The following is a 21,531-nucleotide window of genomic DNA, read 5'->3' on the forward strand; positions in this document are numbered from 1 at the left end:
TTTTTATTTGGAAACAGGGTCTCACCAAGTTGCTGCGGCTGGCCTTGAGCCTATGATCTTCCTGTCTCAGCCTCCCAAGTACCCAGCCAGTGAATGCTTTCTGATGATAATGAAGACTTGGAGTATGTTCAGAGGAGAATTCTGAAAATAATTATAGTATTCAAAATTAAAGTTAAGAAGAAAAATTAAGGGAACTAAGATTATTTAGCCTAGTAAAGAAAAGCTCACCTCACCCTATTCTCTTTCCTTCTTTCCTTTTCTTTCTTTCCTTCTTTCCTTCTTTCTTTCTTTCTTTCTTTCTTTCTTTCTTTCTTTCTTTCTCTCTTTGTCTTTTTTTTCTTTTTCTTTTGCAGGACTGGGGATGGAACCCAGGGGCATTCTACCTCTAAGCTCCACCCCAGCCCTATTCTTTATTCTTTATTTTGAAACAGGGTCTCACTGAGTTGCAAAGGATCTAAGTAGCTGAGGCTGGCTGCAAAAATGAGATCCTCCTGTCTCATTTTCCCAAATGCTAGGATTACAAGCATGTCCTACCATGCCAGGCTCCCCTATTCTTATTCACACAGGTTGTCCTCAAAATGTAGTCCACAGAAGGCAATACAGATGGTCTCTTTTAACCCTTTCTGGTCCCAAGTCCTCTGTCCTGTCTCAATAGCAGCTTCTAAACAAACAAAGCTTGGTCTTTTTTTCCCCAAGGGTTAATCAGGGGGAAATGGGCTGAAAGAATCTAAGAGCAAATTTCTTCCTTCCTGGTCAGGATTGTTACAGATATTTAGTCTTTAAAAACAAGATACATATGCCGGGCGTGGTGGCGCATGCTTGTAATCCCAGCATTCGGGAGGCTGAGACCGGAGGATCATGGTTTGCGGACAGCCTCAGCTACTTAGTGAGGCCCTCTGCAACTCAGTGAGACCCGGTTTCAAAATAAATAAAAAATAGGGCAGAGGGTGTAGCTCAGAGGCAGAATGCCCCTGGGTTCCATCCCCAGACCTGCAAAAAAAAAAAAAAATATATATATATATATATATATATATATATACATTTTTATTTGGGTTTGGAATCAGGGGGTTGTGAAACATGGACTTTTTATACTTTTATTGGTGCATGGCAAATATACATCACAGTGAGATTCAAAGTGATACAAACATGCATGCACACAGTACTTGGTGTATTTTCCTCCAGATTCCAACCCACTCCCCCTCCCTGTACATGTTAATGAGATTGGTAGTGATGCCTCCTTATATGGCTCTCCACTGGTTGCTCTCTTCATTTAACCAAACAAAGTTCCTTTTGTTTCTTAATTTCATTCTAGCAGCCACATATGATAGAAAACATAAGACCTTTGACTTTTTGAGACTGGCTATCTTATTTAGCATAATGTTCTCAAGTTCTATTTTCCTACTGATGAATTAATTTTGTTCTTCCTGATGGCTGAGTAAAACTTCATTGTGTGGATATACCACATTTCCTTTCATGATTCATCTGTTGACACCTAGGTCAATTCCATAATTTGGCTATTGTGAATTGTGCTGCAGTAAACCTGGGTATGCATTCATTGTTATAGTATCCTAAGTTTTTCTTTTAGAAAGACACCAAGGGGTGGTATAGCTGGGTTATATTGTGGTTCCATTGCTAAACTTTTGAGAAACCTCCATAATCGATCTCCATGGCAGAGGTATAATCCTATCAATAGTGTTTAAGAGTTCCTATTTCCCTACATCCTCACTAGCATTTATTATCATTTGCATTCTGGATTACTGCTATTCTCACTGGAGTTAGGTGGAATCTCAATGTAATTGTGATTTGCATTTCTGAATGCTAATTATGTTGAACACTTTGCCAAACACTGGTTCTGATGAAGGATTTCAGCATGAGGGTTATGTGGCCCTCTTGTACAGTGTCCTTAGAAATCTTTAGGTGGAAGCTGTACGTGGTAGCACACACTTGTAATCCCAGCATTTGGGAGGTTGAGACAGGAGGATCACAGGTTCACAGCCAGTCTCAGCTACTTACTGAGGCTCTCTGCAACTTAGTGAGACCTTGTTTCAAAATAAAGAATAAAAAATAGGGCTGGGGGTATAGCTCGAAGGTAATATGCCCTTGGGTTCAACCCTCAGTAACACACACACACACACACACACACACACACACATACACACACACACACACACACACACACACACACATACACACACACACAAGAAATCTTTAGGTGGATCCTGAATCTTCTCTATACCCTAGTGCAATTTCAAGGACATTCTCTCTTTTTTTTCCCCTTTTATTGGAGGATGGTACTGGTGAATAAACCCAGGGGTATTCAATCTCTGAGCTATACTCGCCAGCCCTATTTTGCTTATATTTTGTAAAAGGGACTCACTAAGCTGTTGAGGGCTTCACTAAGTTGCTGCAGCTTGCCTCAAACCTGCAATCCCCTTGTATCAACCTTCCAAATACTGATATTATAGGTATGTGCCACCAAACCTGCCTCTAGGAGGCTTTCTTTGGTGGCCTTCCCTGCTCCTTAGTCCTAGCATCTTCATGGGGTTGTTCCGATGACCAAGCCAAGCCTGATCATAGCTCCTAAAAATTCCCCATACTTATTGCCTCCGAATCCCACACATACAGTTTAGTATCCCTGGAAGAGCCTGAAATGTTGGCTAGTCTAAATTTGGTCCAAATGCTGGAATCCCCTGTTTTACATCCAGCCTCTGCTTGCACACATCACTGACCAGCAGGGCCTGGCAGACTAGCAGTGCAGATAAATTCAATGCCCTCTCTGAATGACCACATAAGAACTGAGGTATCAGCGGTACCACCAGGCACCACACTAAGCTACAGTGTCTTTGTGCTTCTTTCCTCTACAGCATGGGTAGGAGCCCTCGCGATGGGCATGATCTTCTTCTGTTCTCCCATTGTGAGTATATTCACTGACCGTTTGGGCTGCCGAATCACAGCCACTGCAGGGGCTGCCGTTGCTTTCATTGGCCTCCACACCAGCTCCTTCACAAGGTAAGGCTAGGAGTTGCTAGCTACTTCCCTGTGGCTAAAGACTGGCTTCTTTGGGGGCTTCAGGTAGAGATACACTTCAAATTGTAGAGTTCCTGGTGGTCACAACCATGTAGGGCCCTTGAAGATCTTGCTCCCAGGATTCATGATCCAATGGGACTTGGTAGGTAGGGTCTACAGGACACATTTGTAGGGAATATACAAAAAGGGGACCCAAGAACTCCAAAGTGTTGGGAAGAGCCTAAGGCTGGTAGTTCACAGAGCTGGGCCTAAGCACGGTTTGGCCACTGAATGGCTGTAGAACAATCGATGAGCGTCATTCCCTTCTCTGGACCTCAATTTTTATAACTGTAACATGAGAGGATTAGATCAGATGGTATTTCTTTGAGCTCTGCCATTCTATTCCTCCTCAATGTGCCACACATTTCATGAGCTCACCTTCCTTCCCAGGAGTGAGTTACTTGAGTGAGCCCATGCTAATATCTAGCATTCCAGTATTTCCAAAGGAATCTTATGCTCAGCGGTCAGCTGAGCCCCAGGCTGTTTAGCATGTCTGGCCCTTCTCCAGGTATCTCTGGCTGCCAAGAGATGGATTTGGGACAGATTCATGTTTTGGACATGAGAAAGACGTTTGGCTGCATCCCTCATTGAGGTACAAATCCAGCAACCCAGCTAGGTCTAGGCTAAATGCAAACCCCAGTCTTAATGATCCTATTGGCAGAACATGGCAGCGTTAGACAAGTTCATTTTCTGCTTTCTTGCCATCCCTATCGATGCATGAGTAAAGGGGGGAAATAAAGACCCTATATCTACATCACATCTGGAAGAATAGCCGATTCCTATAGAACTCTGTTGCCTTTCTACCAGACATTTTGGAAGTCATGGTACCTCATGCTTCCAATCTGATGTGGCAGAATGCTGGCCTAGAGACAAGGAAATGGCCACAGTGACATGTCTGGATGGGAGCAGAGCTAACTTGTCAGAGACTTGCTTTCTGATTTTAACTACCCAGAGAAGGGTCATGGTTCTCTAGACCTAAGGTTATGCTCACATGGAGAATGATAATTGGGCCTTGCCTCGTCTGGGATCTGGGAGGATAAGCCAACTTTCTTTATGACTTGAGCATTTCCGGTTGCCCAGCCTACCCTCCTGCTGAGCTCAGATTTGGCTCACAATGTTTTTTCCCCCCTCTATCCCATCCAAATAAGGTAGAGGAAGGGAAAACCGTATCCTACCTGGAACCTGCTCAACCCTCCCAGGGCAGCAGCTCCAAACCTTTCCAGGACCCCTCATTTACCCCCAGCAAGCTGGTGCCTGGCTTCTTGTGGGAAGGAGCTAGGACTCAGCAGCAACTCTTGCCTCAGCACTAATGAGCAGAGGCCTGTTGCTCAAGGCTGAGCACAGTGTAAACAAATTAGTGACATACGGATCCCATTTCCCTTCCAGTCCACACTAGCTCGGTCACAGGAGGGGCAGCAGCTCAGATGTGGCATTTCCTTTGGCATTCTGCTGTAGGCACACTGGGGTAGGCGTTCTCTTCTCCAGCCCCTGATCCCCTACCCCATTTGCTCTTTCCGTAAGAACATTTGCAGGGCCAAGAAACTTACTGGATGATTTTGCATCCAGTGGAAAAACAGTTGTGCTTGCGGCTAGAACTCCAAGTCATCCTTCCTGTGTCTCAATCAGGGCTGAGTTCCTCTGGATCATGTGGAAGAGGGCAGAATGCGGGCAGGGCTGATGAGGCTTTGGCCAACCCAACTTGAGGGCCCCTTCTCTGGGGGCTTAGAGACAGAATTGCCATGCAATACCCTGAGCTAAATCTTATCTTTTGCCCCCACAACCCCTTCTCCAAAGGTCTAGCTCCTCTCCCTTAGGTAAGCCCCCATCTCAGGTCAATCCCATTGGGTACCTAGAATGTAATGGGAAGAAGCCCCAAGGGACCTGATACAAGAGGAGCAGCTGATATAGCTCTGTGTTAGAAATGGAGACCTGTGTAAAACCAATACTCCTGCCTGAGTGCAGTGAATACAGGTAACTGGAAAGGAACAGTGATGGTAACTATCTCAACATCATGGGGACCTACCACCACATCATCTGTGCAGCATAGGCTCAGTCCTTTAGCAGGAACACTGAGTCCATCTCTGGGGAAGAACTACCCAGTGGAGAAGAGCATTGAGTAATCTAAATGGCCAGATAAAGAACTGTTACAAAACATACAGAGGCAAACAAAAGGAAAACAAGACTCTTCACTAGGATGTGCCAGTAATTGGGGGAGTGAAGATGGCTGGCCAAGCTGACCTTCCCATGGACTTTCCACTTCTGACACTCTGTCTTCTGTTACAGAGGCTACGGCCAGAGCAAGGCCTCAGAGTTTTAAGCCAGGACCTCTTACTAACCAGGCCCACAACTTTTCTTTTTCAGTACTGGGGATTGAACCCAGGGGCATTCTACCTCCAAGCTTTACCTCCAGCCCTATTTTTTATTCTTTATTTTGAAATAGGGTCTTACCAAGTTGTGGAAGGCCTCACAAATTTCTGAGGCTGTCCGAAAACCTGCTGCCCTTCTGTCTCAGCCTCCCAAATGCTGGTATTACAAGCGTGTGCCACCACACCCGGCTCCACAACTTCTTTTGAGACTCCATTTACTATCAAGCAGCCAGGTTACTCTGGGAGAAAATCAACAATATCATATCCAGAAACTGAGGCAGCATTCGGGAAATTCAAGGGAATCCTTACTTCAAGATCTCCATGGATATCATCCAGGGCCCGGGGCAAAGATTTTAGGATAGCTGGACCTTGGACAGGGTTGGGGAATGATTATCTCTCAGCTCCCCAGCTCTTCTCTAAAATCTTAAGGATCCTGAGTATGAAGAGAGACACTGAGGAGTCCTACAAAATGTTTCAGCCTTCCAAGATCTTGGCTCCTTGTAGACCTTTGTTGAGACCCGGGATTAAGGTTTGGGTACCAGCCTACCCATGGTGCCTCAGGGAGCAGTAAGGTGACTTACTTGCTCCCTGTAGACCCTCACCCAGCCTTTGCATATGTTGCTTCTGGCTTTGTTTTGAACAATCCTCTTTTCTGGGGAGTGGAAAGGCTATGATTCATGCTGGAGTCACACAGCCCTGGATTCAAATCCAAGCTTTACTCATCCCCAGTTATGTTTCCTTGGCTGAATTACCTCTCTGATCCTCTGCGTCCCCATCTACAAAACAGGAATCAGAAGGCCCCGTTCCTTCTCTGCTCTGAGGGCCAATGACAAATAAGACCATGGATTAAGGGTTCAGGAATGGAGATCTCAAGAGGCTGAAGAGAGCCAGGCATGGTGGCACACGCCTGTAATCCCAGTACTTGGGAAGCTGAGGCAGGAGGATTGCAGTTTTGAGGCCAGTCTCGGCAACTGGGAGAGACCCAGCTTAAAAATAAAACTAATACAAATGGCTAAGGGTGTAATTCAGAGGGCAAAGGTCCTGAGTTCAATCCCCCAGTATCCCCGTCAAAAAAGGAGGCTGGAAGGGGGGTACTGGTGGCTTGCTGGTCAGGCTGCTGAGGACAGCTCTTTGTGTTTCTCCTACAGCTCCCTGAGCCTGCGTTATTTCACCTACGGGATTCTCTTTGGTTGTGGCTGTTCCTTCGCCTTCCAGCCATCCCTCGTCATCCTGGGCCACTACTTCCAACGTCGCCTGGGTCTGGCCAATGGTGTGGTGTCCGCTGGAAGCAGCATCTTCTCCATGTCCTTCCCCTTTCTCATCAAAATGCTGGGGGATAAGATCAAGCTGGCCCAAACCTTCCAGGTGCTGAGTATCTTTATGTTCATTCTGATGCTGCTTTCCCTTACCTACCGGCCCCTGCTGCCCAGCTCCCAGGACACCCCGAGCAAGAGAGGTGTCCACACCTTGCACCAGCGCTTTCTGGCCCAGCTCAGGAAGTACTTCAACATGCGTGTGTTCCGCCAGCGCACTTACCGCATCTGGGCCTTTGGGATCGCTGCCGCCGCCCTTGGATACTTCGTTCCTTATGTGCACCTGGTGAGCAAGACCAGGGTCGGTGGGTCCACCCCGCCCAGCCCTAAGACGCTGCTGCCCTCAACCTGCCTGGCATCCAGAGGGTAGGGGTGGAGGATGCCTAAAGGGCAGAGCTGAGACTTTGGAAAAAGAACGAATAGTGATTGGAAACAACCAGAGAGGGAAAGGGCAGGCAGGGGTCAAGGAAGGACTACAGAGGAAAATAAAGAGCGCTTCTTAGTCCATGGACTGAGGCTTCCCTCCCAGTAAAAACTATAAACAGATTTTGAGGAGATAAGTCTAACCGGAATACACAGTCTAAGCTGGTCTTTGTGGTCAAATGATTTTGTTTAGGAAATAACACATACTAGATCTCTAGCTTCATAATATGAGGTAACCTCCTTAAAGTACTAACAAATCCTGCAATAAACAAATCCACCTAGCTGGGCATGGTAGTTCACACCTTTAACCCCAGTACTTGGGAGGTTGAGACAGGAGGATAGCAGGTTCAAGGCCAGCCTCAGCAACTTAGCTAGACTCTCAGCAACCTAGCAAGAAGAGACCCTGTTTCAAAACATAAAATGTTGTATAGCTCAAAGATGAATGCCCCTGGATTCAATCCCCAGTAACAACACACACACACACACACACACACACACACACACACACACACAAAATCCACTTAGGTCTATTTAACCCAGCACTCACCAAACATAAATGGGCCACAGAACTGTTGGTTATAGTCCAGCTGTTATCCTCCATAGGCTTTGCGTTTCTAAAGAGTTACCCAAAAGCTGATGGATCCTCCTCCCCTGAACCTAATGCTGCTCCAGCCTGTCAGTGTTGGCTCAGGGAGTAGGGAGATTGCAGAGGAACCCTTGGATTTTCTCAGTTGTTAAGGTTATGTTTGGTCCTGCCAGGGCTTAGAAGGGACTTAGAGATACCCACCCTCTTTGACTGTCACTCCAAATAATGGATAAGAAGCCTTTGGGGCTGTTATAAGCAAGGAGAAAGTTTGTTCAGGAGCCAGAGTATGAGGGATGAAACTATGGCAGAGGGAACTCTTATCCTTTTCTGGGAAAGTGGGCAGAAGAGGGCCCTAGGTATGACAACAGTTAATAGGTCAGCTCTTTCTCCTGTTCTGAGGGTCCTGGTGTCATGCTTTTCAGATGAAGTATGTCGAAGAGGAGTTCTTGGAAATCAAGGAGACCTGGGTGCTCTTGGTGTGTATTGGGGCCACCTCGGGCCTTGGGCGTTTGGTGTCAGGCCATGTCAGTGATTCCATTCCTGGACTTAAGAAGATCTACTTGCAGGTGAGTGTAACCACCTGTCCACAGTGGGGGGAAATAGCAGGTTATCCCCCCAGGCTTTAGGAAAGAACGGTAGCACATGCCACAGCAGAGCCATAGGCCCTGCCTTGGACATCAGCTTCGTGTGACATGGGTAAGTCAATTCTCAGACTGTCAATTTCCCCTGCTTTCAAACAAAGGCAACCGGTCTTGTTATGCCTTTTTCACAAAACGGGAGTGTATCTCCAGTAAGGGCAGCGTATAAGGAACTTCATAGAACAATTTACAGGACATTTTGGTTAATAATGGCTCCACATCTAGAAATAGGAAAACGAGGCCAGGAGTTAGCTGCAGCCCCCAATGAAGACTGATTTCATTGCTGCCCTACCCTTGCTCTCTTGAAGGGTCTTAGGTATTTTGTGGCCCGGAGTCTCTTTCCTCTAGCATGAGCCCAGGTTCATCACCTTTCATACTTCCAGAGCTACTGGTTTTCTTTCTTTTTTTATTTATTTGGTGGTCCTGGGGATGGAACCCGGGGCCTTTCTGCCTCTGAGCTACACTCCCAGACATATATATATATATATATATATATATATATATATATATATATATATATATATATATATTTAATTTGGAAACAGGGTCTCTTAAGCCAGCTGAGGCTGGCTTTGAACCTGCGTGATCCTCCCAAGCACGGCTCCCTGTCTCAGCCTCCCAAGCGCGGGGATTACAAGCGTGCGCCACCACGCCTGGCTAAGCTACTGATTTTCAAATATCAGACTATCAGTGGACACAAAAAAGTGCCAGCAAAGGCCAGACCTCAGTTCCCCTCTCTAGCCCTAACTTTCCTCATTTGTGCAATCAGAAGAATTCTTCCCTTTCCTATCTCAACTTACAGGTGAGGACCAAAATAGATACAGTAAAACAGAAAGTAAGGAAGAGAGAGAAGGAAGGAAAGAAGGAAGGAAGGAAGGAAGGAAGGAAGGAAGGAAGGAAGGATGGATGGATGGATGGGCGAACTAGGTGTGGTGGTGCACACCTGTAATCCCAGTCCTTGGTAGGTTGAGATAAAAGAATTGCAGGTTTGCGGCCAGCCTCAGCAATTTATTAAGATCTTCAGCAACTTAGCAAGACCCTGTTTCAATTTTTTAAAAAAAATAAAAACAGCTGGGGTGCATCTCAGAGGTAGAATGGCTCTAGGTTCAATTTTTAGTACCAAAAAAAAAAAAAAAGAAAGAAACACAATGTGACTAGGCTTTAGTTCCACTGGCCAATTTCTGTGTGAACTGGGCTCTGGGCTGATATGAGTACAGACGACTACACACGATGTCAGTCTTTGTCTCCCTGGCAGCAACATTGCCTGGGAGATGCTCATGCTTTTTGCTCTTGCAGCTGACTTCACCAAAAAGTGTCCAAGTGTGGAAATGTGTGGAGGGGTTAGGCAGCCCTAGAAAAAGGTCATCAATAATCCATCCAGAATGTTGAGTTTGGACTAAATCTCCAAGGAAAGCACTTGAATGCACTCCCAAGGGGCCCTGACTAGGCTCACAGCAGGGATTTCTCTCTGTTAGTCTTTTTTTAATTGGTGTATTGCAGTCATATATCTTAATGGAGTACAAGATGGTAGAGGCATACACACACACACATCACTCTCTCTGCTAGCTTTGAACATGGTCCTAAACACCCTCAGGTATCTTGGATAAGAATGTGATCATTTTTTTTCAGTTGTGCTCAACTCTGTGCTAGTTGGCAAGAGCTGGTGAATCTTCTTTGGAGCTGTGGGTGCCCTCACTCTCCACCCAGTCTGGCCTTGCATGGGCGGAGAAACTGAAGGAAATGCTTTTTGGACAGTAATGGCCTCGCCCACCTCCTGTGAAGCACTCTTCTATTCCACCGACCCTAAGCAGAATCAAGTCTCAAAGAGATTAAGTGCCTTGACCAAGGTCAAACCACGAGCCTGTGATTGAGATAAAGCCACTATGAAATTTTGAATTCCTGCGCAAATATCAGCAAGCGCTTTATCTGGGTGGCTCTCTGCATGGGAACATGTGTACGCTCCCAGCCTCTACCACACGCCCCCACCCCTGTGGATCCTCCCTGCCAGTATTAGCCAAGATGCCAAAGCTCTCTGGAAATCACAGTAATCTGGCCTAGAGCCAGAAATTTATCTTGAGAAGAGGCAGCAGCCACTGCCTTAGCCAGAGAGCTCACGTGCTTCTCCTTAAAGGCCCTAGGAGAGAGGTAGGGCCTCTGAGCAGCTTTGGCTTTCTATTGTACATCGGGAGTTCCCAAGAAAGAGGGAGGCATAGCTAGCCAGAGGCCCAGCCAGGCAAAGATCCACTGCTTTGCTAACTTTACTAACTGCCCTCTGCTACAGCTCCTTTTCTTTTCATTTCCTTTTTCCTTCTCTTTTTTCTTTTTTGTACTGGGGATTGAACCCAGAGGCATTCTACCTCCAAAATATACCCTGAGCTCTATTTTCTATTTTTATTTTTATTGTGGCACTGGGGATTGAACTCAGGGACATTCTACCTCTGAGCTACACTTCCGGCCCTTTCTGTTTATTTTTCTTTTTCTTGTGGTACTGGGGATGGAACCCAGGGGCCTTCTACCTCTGGGATATACCCCTGACCTATTTTATATTTGGAAACAGGGTCTCATTAAATTGCTGAGAGCCTCACTCAGTTGTTGAGGCTGTCTTCAAACCTGTGCAATCCTCCTGTCTCAGCCTCCCAAGCGCTGGGATTACAAGCGTGCGCCACCACGCCTGGCTTTTTTTTTTAAAAATTTGAAACAGGGTCTTGCTAACTTGTTGAGACTGGCCTTGAATCTTCAATCATCCTGTTTCAACCTCCCAAGCTCGCGCTCTCTCTCTCTCTCTCTCTCTCTCTCTCTCTCTCTCTCTCTGTCTATATGTATATATATATATATATATATATATATATATATATATATTTTTTTTTTTTTTTTAAACAAGGTCTCACTAAGTTGCTGAGGCTAGCTATGAACCTGTGATTCTTCTGTCTTCAGCCTCCCAAATATTGGGATTACAGGCATGCACCACCATGCCTAGCTTTTTTCTTACTCTTACTTGACCCAGTTTTACCACTTAGAATAATATAAAATAGTCTTAGGAGCCAGGTGTGGTGGCACACGCTTGTAATCCCAGCATTCAGGAGGCTGAGAAAGGAGGATCAGGGTTCTCAGCCAGCCTCAGCTACTTAGTGAGGCCCTTTGCAACTTAGTGAGACCCTGTTTCAAAATAAAGAATAAAAATTAGGGCTGGGGTGTCGCTTGGAGGTAGAATGCCCCTGTACCATCCCCAGTACCGCAAAAAAAATTTTTTTAAATTATTTTAGAACCTCATAGCTGCAACCTATCCTCATCAACTTGGAGTCCAACCCATTCATTTTACAAAACAAGTGCCCCAGCTGAGAATACCAGACAAAGAAACTTCTTTCTTTTGAGTTCCTCAGCCGACTTCATAACCGGAAGTGGTTTCCTCTTCTTCCTGGGTCAGATGCAGGAGTACAGGCCAAGGGGAGGGAAGGTGGCACACAGGCCCAGATTCTGCAAAGCCACCGCTAGACCCTGTTGTCCCTACTACTCGTGAAGCCAGGCACGCATGCCTAGAAGCTACCCTCTGCACAGTATGTCAACAAGAAAATGGTGATAACCTGCACCCTAGCCTGACTTTGGGCCAATTCTTGGAGCCTAAGTCTCAGTTCCATGAGGGATTTTTTTTTATTTCCTTGGCAAGGCCTCACAGCAGACGCTAAGAGACAGCTAGATACAATAGATAGCAATTAGAGCTGATTAAAATCAGATAATGGGGTCCTTTGTGTTATATAATGGCATCAGCTCTTAATTGCCATAATGGGCTTGGTTGTGTGTGAATCTCCTAGAGAAGAAGCTGGGGTGTCTCTGTTCTTATCCCAGCTTCTGCCTAGACACCTCAAACCAGCCTGGGCAAAATTCTAAGGTTCTGGAACAAACAGATGTCCACAGATGGCATTCCTCAAATGGCAATATCCTCTCCAAAAACCATCAGTCCCCTGGGTGTGGTGCTGTACACCTGGGATACCAATATCAAGTATTTTGCATACACACTGAACAGGATTCAAACCTGGCTTGGTGGCACACCCTTATAATACCAGTACTTGGGAGGCTGAGACAGGAGGATCGCAGGTTCAAGGCCAGCCTCAGCAACTTAGTGAGGCCCTCTGCAACTTAGTGAGATCCTATTTCAAAATGAAAACATTTTAAAAGGGGCTGCAGGTGTAGCCCAGAGGTAGAATGCCCTGGGTTCCATCCCTAATACCCAAAATAAAAAATAAAACATGATGTGCATTCACAAACATATCAAAGTCAACCACTAAGCCAAACATGAGAAAGGAGGGATGGGGAGGGAATGGGGCAGGAATTGGGTCAGGGCTAATTGGGTGATGTGTGTATGTATGCCTCCACCATCTTATATCCCACTAAGATGTATAACTACAATGTACCAATAAAATTTTTTTAATGAAGTTAGAAAAAAGAAAATTAAAAATAAATAAATAAATAAATAAAAACTAACCAATCAACCTAATCAACCCACAGTGAGTAATGACATAGAAAATTTGTAGGGCATGAAACAGACTTGACCCCATTCCTCCTATGTGTTCCTGGGTAAGTTGGCCTGCTTATTGGTCATTTCTGAACTATTAGCAAATCCTTGGGCCTTAGTAAACAGATGAGGTCTTAGCCATGACCCTGGGATGACCTGGCTCTGCTGGCTGCAGAGGTTGGCAGGGGAAGGCACGAGGGTGCTCTTTTCTCTGCCCTGCAGCCCAGATCTTCAGTCTGGCTCACTGACACAGATTACAAATGACCTTAATCAAAAGACCAGCTATGAGCCAGGCATGGTGGCACATGCCTATAATCCCAGTACTTGAGAGGCTAAGATAGGAGGATCGCAGGTTCAAGGCCAGCCTCAGCAACTTAGCAAGACCCTCAGCAACTTAGTGAGACCCTGCTTCAAAATAAAAAGGGCTGGGGGTCCACAGGCATGTTGGCACACACTTGTAATCCCAGTACTTGGGAGGCTGAGACATGCAGATCACAGGTTCAAGGCCAGCCTCAGCAATTTAGTGAGGCCCTTGGCAATTTAATGAGACCCTGTTTCAAAATAAAAACAAAAAGGTCTAAGGAGTGTAGCTCAGAGGTAAACTGACCCTGGGTTCAATATCCAATACCAAAAATAAATAAATAAATGACAGGCCCAGAGATATAGCTTGGAATTAGAATGCCCCTTAGCCGGGCGTGGTGGCGCATGCTTGTAATCCCCGCGCTTGGGAGGCTGAGACAGGAGGATCGCGCAGGTTCGAAGCCAGCCTCAGCTGCTTAGTGAGGCTCTTGGCAACTTACTGAGACCCTGTTTCCAAATAAAATATAAAATGGGTCTGGGAGTATAATCCGGAGGTAGAAAGCCCCTGGGTTCCACCCCCAGTACCACACAAAAAAAAATAAAAATAAAAAAGGATGCCCCTTGAGTCAATGCCCAGTACCCCCTCCAAAAAAAAAAATCCCAGCTGTGTTTCCAGAGGCCTTTTTCTCTATTGAGAGGGGAAACACAACTGAAAAGGCAGTTTCTTTGTTTTGGAGTCATTTTGCTAAGCCTAAAGAAAGCCCAGTGACTGCACAGTGCTCCTGGCTGGTTTTAGGCTTTCGAGATACCCTCCTGATAGGTTCTTCTGAAAGGCCCCTTTGTTTTCTTTTCATAGTTTGTTGCAATGTGCACACATGTAATCCTAGTATTTGGGAGGCTGAGACAGGTGGATTGTAGGCTCAAGGCCAGGTTCAGACGCTTAGCCAGACTTTCTGCAATTCAGTAAAACCCTGTTTCAAAATAAAACAATAAAGCCAGGCATGGTGGTGCTCACTTGTAATCCCAGTACTTGGGAAGCTGAGGAAAAGAGGATCATGGTTCCCGGACAGCCTCAGCTACTTAGTGAGGCTCTTTGCAACTCAGTGAGCCCCTGTTTCAAAATAAAAATGTAAAAATAGGGATGGGGGTGTAGCTTGAATATCCTCACTACAACAAAATAATAAATAAATAAATAAATAAATAAATAAATAAATAAATAAATAAGGCTGGGGATATAGCTCAGAGAAAGAATGTCCCCAAGTTTGGTGCCCTTTGGGTACAAAAAAAGGTGTCCATCCAAGCCAAGAGGCCACAGAGACAGTTTCAGATACCTGACATGTGATGTGTCCCATATGATAAAGCATAAGGAACCTGGGTGAACCTCCCCATGGTCCCTTTCATGCCAAGGTGTTTTCTAACATCTACCCCTGCAGAGCCGGGCATGGTGGCACATGCTTGTAATCCCAGTACTTGGGAGGCTGAGACAGGAGGATCACAGAGGTTCAAAGCCAGGCTCAGCTACTTAGTGAGGCTCTCAGCAGTTGAGACCCTGTTTCAAAAAACATATATAAAATATGTTGGGGGTATAGCCCAGAGGTAGAGGCCCCTGGGTTCCATCCCCAGGACCACACACACACACAAATCGACCCCTGCAAAAATGGGCACTGGCTTCATCCCCATGTTATGAAGCTGCCCCCTCCATCGCAGCATTGATGATTAATCATCATGCAGGCCACCCTCCCTTGCTATTCCTCTTCCCACACCTTGGATCTGAGAACACCAGCATGGCCCGATCCCATGCCCTGACACCCAAGACAGCGGAAACAGCAATTCCCTTTATCTCAGAACCCAGGGCAAAGACCAAGTCATTGAAGCCAGGGGTCATGTCCTCCTTTTCTTTGATCCTGCTAGCTCCAACTAAGTAAGGGCTCTCCTAAAGACTTTTTTATGTGGTACTGGGGATGGAACTCAGAGGCATTCTACCTCCAAACTACACCCCCAGCACTATCTTTTATTCTTTATTTTGAAACGGGGTCTCAATAAGTTATGGAGGGGTTCACTAAGTAGATGAGGCCAGCTGCAAACCGTGATCCTCCAGTCTCAGCCTCCCAATCTCCTAAAGATTTTGATTCCTTCAGTGCAAACCTTGGAAGGGGCCTAAGGAACCATTTTGTCCAACTTCTCTCATTGTTGACCCCTCACCCCAACCTACCCCACCTTCCTGTTTTATAAATGGTAAAAATGAAGATATGAGAAAGGAGATGTCGTTTGCTATGTGGTTTCCGCTGGCCAGCACAACATGACCTCGGGCCCTTGCTCCTCTAGGTCCTCTCCTTCCTGCTCCTGGGCCTGATGTCCATGATGATTCCCCTTTGCCGGGACTTCGGGGGCCTCATCGTTGTCTGCCTCTTCCTGGGCCTGTGCGATGGCTTCTTCATCACGATCATGGCCCCCATCGCGTTTGAGCTGGTGGGCCCAATGCAGGCCTCACAGGCCATTGGCTACCTCCTGGGCATGATGGCCCTGCCGATGATTGCTGGCCCCCCCATTGCAGGTGAGGCTGATTTCCAGGGAGCACACAAGTCAGGGAGCACTGTTTCCCCTAGGCTCTAGCTCTCCCAACTACCTCTGGTTAAGGCTCTCTTTCTTCTTTTCCGGGTAAGCCGTCTTGCAGGAATGCACGAAACCCCTTCCCACTGCTGGTGGAAGAAACTAAGCATGGATTCATTTTGGGGGGAAGGGTTTTCCACTGCCATAGCCATATATGTTTAGATGTGGTTTGATTAGAGACAGCATGGCTCCTTTTAGAGAGTGGAGTGGAAAATGAGTTTGCCCTTCTTAATCATTTTATTGATCTAGTGATCTCGTCTTCTGTCCTCAGTCAAATGATTATTTTCAAGGTAGTTGGGTAAAAGAATTGGGACAAAAGAAAGTGGGTCTGTGGGGTGAGGTGGCCCATGCCTGTAATCCCAGTACTTGGGGAGGCTGAGATAGGAAGATCAAGATTTAAGGCCAGCCTCAACAACTTTGCAAGACTCTCAGCAACCTGGAAAGACCCTATTTCAAAACAAAAAATAAAAAATAGTCTGGGAGTATAGCTCAGAAGTAGAATACCACTGGGTTCAATCCCTAGTAGCGCGCGTGCGCACACACACACACACACACACACACAGGAGAAAAGAAAGTGGGCTCTGGTTTTATTAAAACTTAAGGCCTTCTTCTCCTCCTCATCCTCCTTCACTGGCTCCAGAACTGAACCTATTGAAGAGTTTTGAAGAAAACACCCCAGAGCCAGGCATGGTGGTGCAGACTTGGAATCCCAGCCCTTGGGAGGCTAAGACAGGTGGATCTTAGGTTCAAGGTCAGCTTTAGCAATTTAGTGAGACCCTGCTTAAAGTTAAAACAATAAAAAGGCTGAGAGTGTAGCTCAGAGGTAGAATACTCCTGGGTTCAATCCAAGGAAGGAAAAGAAGGGAAGGAGGAAAAGAGGGAGGGAGGGAGAAAAGGAAGGAGGGAAACAACCCAGAACAGAGTCAGTGAAGCTTGCCTTCAACAGGCAGCAGGCAAGGCTCTGGCATGCCATCTTTCAGCATTCCTGGTTTCTCCCTCCACCCTCCTAGAGGGGCATTATTGGTGCCCAAGTAACATAAGGAGCAGGAAAACCATTGAAAAACAGAGCTTCGTTTCCTTGGAAGTGAAGTACTGATTTATAGTTTAGTCTCACTTAAGCCGGTCAAATGAGCTAATCCCATAAATGGGGTCCCCGAATGTCAAATACGTGCAAGGGCGCCATGTGACCGTGGCAGAAACTTTCACTCGGGCTCTGTGCCACGGTCTCCACTGTCTACAGGGGGACCGGAGCGTCTATCCAGCTCCTAATCTCGTTGGTGCCCTAGAATTCACAGTTCTTTTCATTGTGCTTACCTCCTGAGCAAGCAAAGGGCCAAGAGTCTTTTTTTTTTTTTTTTTTTTTTTTGCGCTAGTTGGGATGGAACCCAGGGGCATTCGACCTCTGAGCTACATACCCTGCCCTATTTTTTATTTTTTATTTTTGAAACAGGGTCTCACTGAGTTGCAGAGGGCCTCACTAAGTAGCTGAGGCTGTCCACGAACTGCAGTCCTCCTATCTCAGGCTCCCAAGTGCTGGGATTACAAGCGTGAGCCACCACACCCAGCTTCCAAGAGCCTTCTTACCTTTCCTGGGCAGTATTTCTGCATTCATCCTCCCTAAGAGGTCCCTCATATTAGCTTGTGGGAGCAAGCAGGGAAGGCTTGCATCTCATGCTAAACACATCCATGGTGTTGGCAGCTTGGAGGGGACTCAGATGGGTCAACCATATTCATAACTGGAAGAAGATATACACATCCAGCTTCCTCCTAGGGCAATCAGAACTTCAGAGAAAGGGCCTGTCAGAGAAAAAGCTGATAGGAATTCAGCTGAATTGTCCCGTGAGAACAAATGGAGGCAAGGTTAGGGAATATTGCTGTGAACCAAGACAAGCTTGGCCACCTTCTGTATAGCATGAACTAGACTCCCTTCTGCCTCCATTCCTCAGGGTGGCTGGAAGGTAGCCATAGCTTGATGAAAGTCACACATGTGGAAACTTTAAGAGGAGCTATGCTGGGCATGGTGGTGCATGCTTGTAATCCCAGCATTTGGGAGGCTGAGACAGGAGGATCATGGTTTGAGGACAGCTTCAGCTCCTACTTAGTGAGGCCCTTTGCAACTCAGTGAGACCCTGTTTCAAAATAAAGAATAAAAATTAGGACTAGAGGTGTAGCATGGAGGTAGAATGCCCCTGGGGGTTCCATCCCCAGTACTGAAAAAAATAAAATAAAAAGAGGAGCTTCATTCTCTCCCTTTAAAATGAGCATTCACCCGAAGGGTCTGCAGCCTCAATACTCAGAGAGGAACCACTTGCCTTAAAGTTGGGGAAGCTCCTGAGTAAGGTTGGTGCAGGCCAAGATCATCTGGATAGGCGCTGACATGGCCCCCTAAAAGCAGCAGAGAGCACACGTGGGCTGGGGTTGGGGGGCTGAGCTGACCTTGACTTGTGTCTCTTGACTGTTTCAGGCCTCCTCCACAACTGTTTTGGGGACTACCATGTGGCCTTCTACTTTGCCGGTGTGCCCCCCATCATTGGGGCTGTGATCCTCTTTTTCGTTCCTCTGATGCATCAAAGGATGTTCAAGAAAGAGCAGAGGGACTCCAGCAAGGATAAGATGTTGGCCCCTGAGCTGGACCCCAATGGGGAGCTGCTGCCGGGCTCCCCCGCCCCCGAGGAACCCATCTAGTGTCTCCCTCCTGCCACTGTGTGCCCCTCCCCAGCCCTCCCCCTCCTCCTCACCCTGCTCAGCATTTACATTTTTGCCACCAGCACACTTGTTCCCAAACCTGTGCACACAGCATTTCAGCCGCCCGACCATCCCCTAAGAGCCAAAGCTCTAGGTGTTCCAAACTCTTTAACCAAATTCTCCCCATGAATGCCTTTAAACTTGCCAGGGCCTTTCTTCTCCCTGGGTCTGGGTAAGCTTGGAATCACCCCCTGGCCCTTGGAACCCCTCCATACACTTTCTATCCCCTGGGGAAGGAGGAGGATGGGACCTTCTGGCCCCAGCTTGTTAGCTACCCACTAAAATCATCTGCCAAAGGTGCTACTGTGTCCCCCAGGAGCCTAGTGGGAGAGACCCAAGCCTCTGTTTGCTGATGAGTTCATCGCCATCCATGCTTGGAAGCCATTAGGAGGGACAGGAAGGCAAAATGAGCCTGTTTAGCCTCAGAGTCCCCGAGGTCCGGGGCCTCCCAAGACTGCATACACGCAGTATCCCCACCACAGGGTTGGTTAACGGTCTGCTTCTCTCTTCCCTTGCTCTTAGTTCTCCTCCACAGCCTCATCCTGCTTCTCTTCCCCCTCTATTTCTTCTTATGACTGTCTCAGACACATAGGTGCTTGGAGAAAGGAGGGACCCAGAGTTTGGGCCGATCAGCCTCATCTTGGCCCAGTCTCCCCCAACACTAACATGAATCCCATTCATCTCAGGCTCAGCCACATCTCACTTTTTGGCTTAAGCTCATATAATCATAGACTGGAAGAGTAGAATATCACACAGGGGAGGAACCTTCAACACCGTATAGTTCCACGCTCCACTCATTTTTACAGGTTTCCTCAGCCAACATGTTAACCTGGAGGCCTTCCTCGCTCCCTAGCCTCGTATCCTCCTGTTAAAATGCGAAGAACCTCCTTTCATCTCAGCAGGCAGAGGAGGACTCACCAGTGGGTTGACATGGTGAAGGGAGGGGCAGTGGTCACTGACATGGTCAAGGACCAACTCCTCCATCTCTTAGTTTTTAGAACACACCAATATTTCCAGCTGGGCCAGGTCAAACAAATGGACTGGTTATTTTTTTTGGGGGGGGTAGGGGGATAGAGAACCTCATTCTGAACCTGGATCCCAAAAAGGTACAGGCAGCAGCTGCACATTGGGCTGGACAATTGATTTTAGGAAGGAGAAGCCACCCTAGGCTTTACCACCCAGTGTGTCCCCCACTCTGTACATCCTGGGCCATTCTGCTTAGCGAACATTAGCCAGGAAAAGTCGACTCTGGACCACCTTCATCCCTCTGAAGTAGGCCCAGGATGCTTCCCTATACCCGGGCTCTGGGCAATAATCTTACTGAAGAGCATTCCAAGTGTCCCTGACTAGGGGCAGAGGGCACTGCCAGGCTGTGTCCAAGAAGCGCAGCTCACCTCATTAGGAACTCAGCCTCTCTCCTCACTGTCTTTGTGTCTCTTTCTCTGCTTTCTGGACCTTTGTCTATTGTGTTTCTGTCACCCAACCTTTCATCATCTCTTTGCCAGGCACCTCTGGCTCCCCCCTGGAGCAAACAGTAACTCACCACCCCAAACCAGGGTCATCCCAGGGCCAAGAGGATGAGGTTGCCCTGGGGGCCTCCAAAGAAGACAATGGTCCCCACACAGGAGTTTTTCCGTTACACACAGGCAGCTGGGGCATGGTTGGCTTCTGATGGTTTCATTCAAGGCCAAAGTACTGAGCCCCCCTCCCACTCTGCTGGTCCCAGTGCAGCTCTTCATTCCCTGAAGGAAACCCCACTGGTTCCTGATACCGTGGGCAGGAAGGGAAACAGGAGAAGCTGGGCCCAGACGAGATCACTGCAAATACTGGAGCAGCTAGGTCCTGTTTCCATTCCTTCCCACACGCCCCTGCCAACTTAAGGGAGGGTGGCCTTGCAGGGCCTTCTCAATTCAGGGCCAGATAGCTCTGCTTATCCGGCCTTCTTAGTTGTTCAAGGCCAGAGAGCTCTTAAGAATCAGGCTGCCTCCCATTTCTCTCCAGATGAAGGATAGACATTCACAGGTCCCAAATTTACCCATTCAGGTGTCACATAACATTGGCTGGGTGTCAGTTTACTTCTTCCACGCATGCATGAATGCATGTGTGGGCTTGTGTGCTTTTGGAGAGAAAGTTGGTTGGCAAAAGCAGTGCAGTATTAATATTTAGAGTAGGATGCAGACTCTCAATGCACCACAGTGAAATCTAGGAGAACGAACAAAGTTTTGGAGCTTGAGACCTGGGACATTTAAATCCTCAAGGGGTTTGGAACAAAATAAACAGATTTAAAAGTTTGGTTTGGGTCTGTATGCTGCCTACAGGGGTGAAATAGTCTTAACCTGGTTAGCAGCAGGAAGTCTGGCTACAGAACTGACACCTCATTCCAAGTAAAATTTCTGCCAGGGTCTGTTTTGTGAGAATGGACAGTGAAAAGTAGAGGAGCTATACAGGGTTTGGGGTTTGATAAACTGTTTGAGATTAATTGGTTAGGAAGCTCTGGAGTGGAAAGTGGTTCATTGATAAAATGAGAACATGGTTACTGGTTGTATCTGAGTAGAGGCCCTGCCAAGACTTCTTTCTACCTTGCTATAAATGTGCCGCACTGAAAATTGGCAAAGACCTTGGCAGTAATACAATTCAACCTGCATTGCTCTTCCTTTATGCTACTATTAGGGAACCCAAAGGGATTACTACAGCTAGGTTACACAGTCTCACGGCCACAGAGCCTCAAATGGACGGTGATAGAAGAAAGAGACCTACAAGAATAAAAAAGCTCAGAGTGACCTTAAAGTCCCTCTGGTGAATATACTGCATTGAATTAAAGTGGAGAAACAGGCTTGGGATAGGAAGGGACTGCCACACATTCATGCAAGTCATGGACTTCCAGACCGGTCTGGCCCCAAACCCTTTATAGAGGAAGAAACTGTCCCTAGGAGGGGAAAAGGAGATTTCATTCAACAACCATACACCAAGCTCA

General features: G+C 47.0%; 1 protein-coding gene across 1 annotated transcript in view; it reads left to right on the plus strand.

Moving 5' to 3' along the window:
• The window catches only part of SLC16A2 (solute carrier family 16 member 2), a gene marked incomplete at its 3' end in the record, with an annotated part of 136,464 nt that extends 117,967 nt beyond the window's left edge, over positions 1–18,497 (plus strand). The window contains exons 2-6 of the mRNA XM_080719160.1: positions 2,865–3,009; positions 6,581–7,031; positions 8,177–8,320; positions 15,528–15,756; positions 18,277–18,497. Coding sequence (XP_080575286.1) covers positions 2,865–3,009; positions 6,581–7,031; positions 8,177–8,320; positions 15,528–15,756; positions 18,277–18,497 — 1,190 coding nt within the window. The remainder of the gene's footprint in view (positions 1–2,864; positions 3,010–6,580; positions 7,032–8,176; positions 8,321–15,527; positions 15,757–18,276) is intronic.
• Between the last annotated feature and the right edge of the window lie 3,034 nt (positions 18,498–21,531).

Source organism: Muscardinus avellanarius (assembly GCF_963383645.1).
Source record: "Muscardinus avellanarius genome assembly, chromosome: X".
In the NCBI taxonomy this organism is placed as follows: Eukaryota; Metazoa; Chordata; class Mammalia; order Rodentia; family Gliridae; genus Muscardinus; species Muscardinus avellanarius.